The following is a 7,992-nucleotide window of genomic DNA, read 5'->3' on the forward strand; positions in this document are numbered from 1 at the left end:
TTACAATATCACGGAAGACACTCACAGAAGTTTATTTCTGAAATGTCTAGATGAAGGTATACGTATGCGTCTGGAGAACGCGGTACTGCCAAGGGAAATCACAGACTTCAACGTCGAACAACTTATTGAGAAGACTCAGATGTTCTTCCAGCGTAAGTGCAATGCAATTGTAGAACGAGTGAAATTACATCGGCGAATTCAACGGGAAGAAGAGGCTGTACAGGAGTACGCCGAAGGATTGAAACGAATCGCACGAATTGTTTATTCAAGGCAGGAGAATACGAAGACAGATTGAGAGACATTTTTGTGGCAGGGCTTAAAGATGACTCTATTCTACAAAAGATGTATGAGAAAGAAGACTTACCGACGCAACCATTGGATAGAGTGATTCTCCTAGCTAAGACGTTGGAAGGAGCAAGAGATAGTGTTATGGCAACACGTGGGGCAACGACAGAATCGCAAGGAAAAGTTTGTTATCTACAAGAAAGAAAATATGTGAAGGGAGGCAAACCTTACAATAAACGTCACCAGGCCGAACGAGGGTTTGTCTGTTTCCAATGCGGAGAAGAAGGACACTACCAATGGCAATGTACGAAGAAGACGGCGAACAACCAAGACAAATCTATTGGGATTTAGGCGTAGCAAAGTTGCTAAACCAGGAGATGTAATTCGGAGAACAAAAAAGGTACAACAAGCTCGAAACTCCCAGAAGGTAGACTTAGAAGGAAGCTCGTCTCAGGAGGATGAAGAATCAAGTTATTGCATTGACTCTGTCACAAAGAATGTTTACTGTGCATAAACTGTTCGTGATACATTAAGGAAACTTGAGGTGAAGGTACGAGTGGATGACTGTTTCTTAACTTTTAGAGTTGATACAGGAGCGGACGTTTCCTTGATGGATGAGATAGCGTGGAATAAATTGGGACAGCCCAAGTTGAGTAAGGAGAGGGAGCAGCTACGAAATGCTTCAGGTCGAATCATAAGATTTAAGGGCATGATGTCAGATCAGGTTAGGTTTTGCAACAACCTTGCACCTATTCAATTCTACGTGAGACAAAGAAAAGGCTCAAACCCGCTGGGAATGGATTGGGTGAAAAGGTTGGGATGGCGACAGTGTGCATAGACTATCTTTAAAGCCATGGGAAACCATGGTGGTGTAATGTTGACAGAATCAAGTGAGATTGCAGCACCAGTGGAAAAACTATTACAACAGCTCTCAGAATTATTTACAGATGATCTGGGTTGCTGCAGTGAGATTGTAGGCATCTCTGTGCGACCAGAGGCGGATTTGAAGGTTTTTCCATTTCGGCGACCTCCTATGCATCTTCGGGCTCAGATCGAGAAGGAATTGGAAAGGAACGTGAAAACGGTGTATTAGAACCATTTAACATCGCTCTATGTGCTTTTCCAACAGTGAACGTTGTTAAACCGAACGGTGATATCAGGATATGCGGTGATTTTAAACCCCTCAATCGGATTATGGTAGTTGATCAATATTCAATCCCTATACCAGCAGAGATGTTTAGTTCCCTAGCTGGGGGTAAAATGTTCTCCAAGATTGATCTGAAGGATGCTTACAACCAGTTACGGGTGGACGAGGAAAGTCAAAAGTGACTGGTGATTAACACGCACAAACTACTGTTCAAATATAGACGATTACCGTTTGGAATCAGTTCAGTGCCTGCCATTTTCTAGAGAACAAATAGCCAAAGTCTTGGAAGGCGTGAGAGGACTTTGCATCTGTATGGATGATATTCTTATCTCAGGAAAAGATGAACAGGAACACATGCAGAATTTGTCCCAAGTATTTCAAAAGTTACAGCAACATGGTTTTCGTATTAGAAGAGACAAATGCTCGTTTTTTCAACCATTTGTGCAATATTTGGGACACATCATTGACAGCTCAGGAATCAGAGTATCAAATGAAAGAGTTAAGGCAATAAAATTGATGAAAGCACCTAAAGACCAGTCAGAGTTACGATCATTCTTAGACATGGTTAATTATTTTGGAAAATTCTTTCCACATATTTTTAGCCATACTCTACCTCTAAATCAACTGCTGAAGAAAGATACAAAATGGAACTGGTCATCCACGCAAGAAAGTGCTTTTCAAAGGGTGAAACAAGAGTTAACATCTCTACCAATACTGGCAAAATATGATATGTCTCTTTCCGTGCGACTAGCCTGTGACGCAAGCGAAAAGGGCTTAGGAGTATGTTTGTTCCAAGTGACAGAAGGGAAAGAGCATCCAGTGGCGTACGCGTCAAAGTCTTTGACAAAGCTCAACGAAATTATTCTCAGATAGAATTGGAGACGTTATCCATAATATTTGGGACTAGAAAACTTCGACATTTTCTACTGGGTAGAAAATTTGTTTTCAGAACTGACCATCGGCCATTACTGACAGTTTTTGATCCTACCAAACTGACAAATCCTACCCGAACAAGTGGGCGCCTTGCTCGCTGGGCACTCCAGTTATCACAGTATGACTATGAAATTCAATACCGGCGATCAGTTGAACATGGGAATGCAGACTGTCTATCCCGTCTCCCAGTTGGACATAACGAGGATTTTGAACAGACAAATGAATACGAAGATCAGTCAGAAAGATATATAGCCGCAATGGAATCTCCATTCATCAAAGATTGACCAATTCTTTTTGATTAACTACAAAGATATACAAAGCAGGATCGCACTCTTCAACAAGTTATCAAATTTATCGATGACGGCTGGCCTACAACAGTTAAGACCAAAGCTCTTTTGGATTTTGTTGCATGCCAGCATCAGTTGTCAGTGTGTGACGAATGCATACTAAAACATGCAGAAGAGCCTAGAATAGTGGTTTCAAAGGCAATAAGGGAACAGTTACTATCAGAATTGCACAAAGCACACGTTGGTATGGAGAGGATAAAGAAACTTGCACGGAGGTTCATATGATGGCCAGGTATCGACAGAGATATAGAGAGTATGGCCCGAAATTGTGAAAATTGTGCTGTGCATGCTGATAGACCACCAGTAGTACCCTTACATCCATGGGAGTTTTCTGAGTGCCCTTGGGCCAAAATTCACATTGATTTTGGCGGACCATTTTGCAAAAAATGTGGGGGTTTTTGTGGTCGATCCTTTCTCAAAATGGCCTGAGATAATACAGCTACGTGAGGGAGCGACTTCAGCGAGCCAAACCATTACTCGACTTCGTCGCATCTTCGCAAGGTTTGGTATTCCAAAGCAAATCATGTCAGATAATGGGCCCCAATTCGTGTCGTCAGATTTCAGAACTTTCTGTAAGAAACAGGGTACTCGTCATACCTTAGTACCTCCCTACCATCCCCAAAGCAACAGGTAAGCGGAACGTTTTGTTAAAATGTTGAAAGGGGCAAACAAGAAAAGGCATGGAGAGCGAAAAGGCAAGTTTGGAAGAGGTAGTGACAGATTTTTTGTCAGTCTACAGAAATACCAGCCATAGCACTACAATTGTTTCTCCAGCAAGGCTCCTGATGAATAGGGATCTGCGATGTCAACTGGATTTACTAAAGCCGCCACAAAAGTCCTCAGTGTTGACCAAGACTGTAAAGGAAACGGTGAAAAAGGCTCAGGCAAAACAAACGAGAGGTCACGACCAAACAGCGAATGAAAGAAATGCAATTAGACCATATGATATGGTGTTGGTACGTCACGCAAAGATGCCAAAGTGGAGAAACGCTAGAGTAGTACAAGTTTTGAAGGAGAGGTATTATACAGTACAGTATACAGACACGGGAGTAAGACAAAAGGTTCACGTGGATCACTTGAGACTGCACCCACGGTCAAATCAACTACCAACCCAGCAGATAGTACAAAATGAACCAGATATAGAGCCTAGAGACGTCACAGGTAGCAATAGAGACAACAAACGAGAGGATCAATTTAGCAGTGACACAGAGTCTGAGTCCTTAGACGATGGTACTGAAGACGAGTCGAGTGCGCCTGAAGTTGCCACAGGAGTAGAGTAGCCAAGAAGGAGTCAGCGTACTACAAAGGCAATACCACCTACAAGATATGGAGAGTGGACAGTGTAGAGAGGCTGTAAAACTGATATAATCGTGGTGCTGTAAATTTTGTGTTTTGCGTAGAAAGGAGGGAGATGATGTGGCATCCGGGATTTCATAGGCGGGGCAGCTCAGCCATTTGAATAGCCGGCTAACGGATACATGTTTCCTTCGTTGTGTCTCTCGTGTTCAATTACACTTATTCTTACCAATCTTTGAGTCCTACGCTACAGTCACTAAATGGTAAAGAAGTGCCATTGAAGGCAAAAGCATCTGATACTATTGCCACACTGAAGAAGCAATTTGGTAGCAAGGGCGATTCTTCATCCATGGACCAACTACTCGTTTTGAATGGAAAAAAATTGCGTGATTAACAAACATTGTCTGATGCAGGATTGACAAATGGAATGACACCGAGTTGTGTCTCATGTCCAAGTGAGTTAATCTTGTCACTTGAGATAGGTTTAGTGTACAGACTTTAGCTGTGATATTGTTGCAGAGACATGAAACGAGCATGGGGTCTGATGTCGGCGAGTTATTTGTGCGAGCTCTAGAGCAAGAATCGATTGAAATGGCTCGAGTCAAGATTGTCATCGTGGGCAAGGACAGAACGGGGAAGACGTCTTTCAAACGATCCTTGCTCAATGAGAAGTTCCAGGTATGTGAAGCGAGCACACTCGTGGCTAAGACAGAAGTGGCCGTTTGTGAAGCATGCAAATGGAGTGCTTTGCAGGACAAAGACCAGCAATTTTTAAACAGACAAATAGCTAGAGCAGCGATTCATGCACAGCATGCTTCTAATGTAAACGAGGCAGGTAGTAAAGGTGCCGACAATGAAGATGAACAATTGCAGACGATCAATTTGGCACAAACACAAGCAAGCCGCGTGAAGCGACTGCGTTGAGTCAAGATACTGCAATCAAGACCAGAGGCGTCGGAAGCAAATTTAAAGTGGTCCGGCCTAACGCGCGCTAGGTGGGCGTGATCATATAACGGTTAACGCACGCTAAACATTTCTCTAAAAGCTTGAATACCATACAGAGAACGCAAGATTAATACTTAGTAACTACTAGAACAACATGTGTCAAACCTTACAAGGCTATTTCTGTACGTAAATCTACATTGAGCCAAAAATGTTTCTTCTGTGTTCTGATTCCCTACAGAAATCATCTATGCATAGTTCTAGATCAAGACTATCACATGCTTCTTTGTGCACATGCAACATTAAAAGGTGATTTAACCTTGCCTGTGTCATAGTGCACCGAAGGTATGTTTTAACAATGCGGAGAGCTGAGAACGTTCTTTCACTAGTTGCATTTGTTGCAGGAGCAACAAGGATCAAGCGTATAAGTTTGACCACCTCAGACAACAGCAGTTGGCCGGGTTTCCCTAGTGACTTAACATAGTCCACAACATCCATCAGGGCTGGTGTGACTGCCGTTTCTCTAAAGTGAGAATACAGTATCAATAGCTGCGTCTGGAGGATATTGCTGTCAAAGTCTGTGCAGTACAACTCCTGTATGCTAGACAGGTCATCCGTATAGCTCTCTCCAGTAGCACCCTTCAGAAGTGTGCATTCAAGCTTGCTGTATATCTTATAGTGTGGCTGGTCAAATCTGCTTTTGATAGACTGAATTGCCATATCGAAAGCGGAAAAATACATAACCCGGTAATGATCTTCTATACATGTTGCGAAGTGTCCCGAACTTCCTTCATCATATCGGCAAGGACGCTTCCTTTTCCGAGGAAGGGAAGGCTCTGCAACATCTTCTTTGCTTTGTTTCTCTATCAACTTTTCCCAGAAATTTGAGAATTCAGCTTCTGTACGCATTAGTGCAAGAGATTTGATGGTAAGTTCTGCTAACACTTGACCTTGTGCAGCAGACATCTTCTTGTGCTGAAGAGCTTTGCTCAGATTGTCAACCAACTTCAAGACTTTTTCTCCTAATGCTACTCCAAAGAGAAAGTCAAATGAAGAAAACTGAGCAGCAACACCAGTACACCGAGCAGACATCTCTGGGTCTCGTTTTGCCATATCTGCAAAACTGTCTAAGCCGGATTGGATGACCAAAAAGTTTTGCATAACACTCTGTAGAGAAGCTGCTCGAACGGTCCATCTCGTAGGGCATAGTGTCCTAAATCCAGGGTCTTGAGGAGCCATCTCAGCTTGAAGTCGCTTGTACTCAGACTTTCTTTTTGCTGAGTACTTGAGAAGTTTTGACAGTTCAAATGTTGTGTCAAGGGCATATTTGATAGGGATTATGTCTTTGATGGTGTCTTGGCAGGCTAAATTGAGGCTATGACCATAGCAGTGAGTGAACAATGCTCGTGGTTCATCTTGAGTGAGTTGAGCAGCAACTCCTGATAGACATCCTTTCATCACAGCTGCACCATCATAGCACTGACCACGACAGTTGGTCAGACTAAGGTTCATACGAACAAGAACATCCCTGATAATTGCTACAATGGACTTAGCATCAGTTGAAGCAGTGATGTGCAGCCCAATAAAATCCTCATGAGGCTCTAGGTCTTCATCCACCCATCGTAGAACTATTACAACCTGCTCCTGGGTACTTGCGTCAGTGGTTTCGTCTACCATAATGGTGTATGGTGTGCCTTCAAGTTTGGCTGAGACATCTCGAAGAATTCGAAGTGACATCACCTTCAGCAGCTCATTCTGTATGTCTGCACTTGTGTACTTATTTGTCTTTTTCTGCAACCAATCGGAGAGATCTGTAGAAAGCTCACAAAAAAGACGAAGGAGCTGTGACAAATTGCTATCAATCTCTTTGGTGAGGGCGGAACCGCGGAGGGCAATACCTTGACGTGCCAGGAACCTCAGCGCCCTGAGAATGCGAAGGAGGCTGGCCCGGTTTCTCTTTCTGTCTTCAACCAATTGAGTTCTTAGTAGTTCACCAACGTGCTTTGTTGTGGCAGGTAGCGTGATCAGTGACTCAACCGCTTCTCTGTGGCAGTCTGATTTCGCGTGTGAACGAAATAAGCGGGTGGCATCGTTCCAGTTTTGAACTCCGCGATAGATGAATGCCTGCTCAGCAGTCTTACATTTCAGCTTGCCAGACTTCGCAGCCTTCACACAGACGTGACAGAACACTTTCTCAACGGAGTCGTGCCAATGAAGCCAAGGCCAGTTGTCGAACCAAGCAGCTTGAAATGATCTTGATTTTGGGGCTTTTTTCCCAAACGAAACTTTTGGAAATGAAGCACGGCGAGGCTGACAGGGCTGATCACCGACATCTGGAATCCCGTCAATCTGCATATATAGCACACGGAAATGGTTAGCGTGCGCTCTATCTACCGCTGCCGTGTCCTCGCGTTGCCAGCCTCATCTTTGTGACTGAGCGTAAATTTATAAATTACCGCCTGAAAATCTAGCTGTACAGAATGCTAACGTAACTAGAAATATATTACTTATTTAATCAGTTAACCCTAAACCGGAAGTATACGCTAATGGCCGACTGGCAAAAGTCCATTTTTCGAAAAGTGGTACGGCCATGGCCGTGCGGCCGACCCCCTTCCGACGCCCCTGAAGACAAACACAGACAAACTAGACAAAGCAGCTGCATCGATTGGTGATGCCGAAAGCAACACGAGCAAAGACAAAAGTGGACGAAGCCATGGTTCTGACCGAAGGAATCGGTCGTGCTATATAGCAGTTTCAAAGTAATCTCGATATTCTAAAGCAACAAGAATCAAAAATTTACCATACTATCTGGGATTTAGGAGGTCAAGAAATCCTACTTCCTAGTCAACAACAAGCCATCACACCGAGAAGTATTGTTTGTCTCGTGTTTGATGGAAGAAAGGTTCTTAATGAAGAGGCCAAATCGTCCCACCATTCTGCCCCCGACTCGGAAGAAACCCCGATTGCTAACATGTGGATCGAAGAGAAGTATGATGCTTTGTCTATATGGGGATCTGCGACTTGGGATATTTTGTCATCAGT

At 43.6% G+C, this 7,992-nt stretch overlaps 1 protein-coding gene across 1 annotated transcript; it reads right to left on the reverse strand.

The window, feature by feature from the left end:
* Positions 1 to 5,145: 5,145 nt before the first annotated feature.
* LOC134187638 (zinc finger MYM-type protein 1-like) lies at positions 5,146 to 7,305 on the reverse strand. Its single transcript, XM_062655789.1, has one exon. The coding sequence runs from the start codon at positions 7,303 to 7,305 to the stop codon at positions 5,146 to 5,148; it is 2,160 nt and encodes a 719-aa protein (XP_062511773.1).
* Positions 7,306 to 7,992: the final 687 nt, after the last annotated feature.

The sequence above is a fragment of the Corticium candelabrum genome, chromosome 12 (genome assembly GCF_963422355.1).
Source record: "Corticium candelabrum chromosome 12, ooCorCand1.1, whole genome shotgun sequence".
NCBI lineage: Eukaryota > Metazoa > Porifera > Homoscleromorpha > Homosclerophorida > Plakinidae > Corticium > Corticium candelabrum.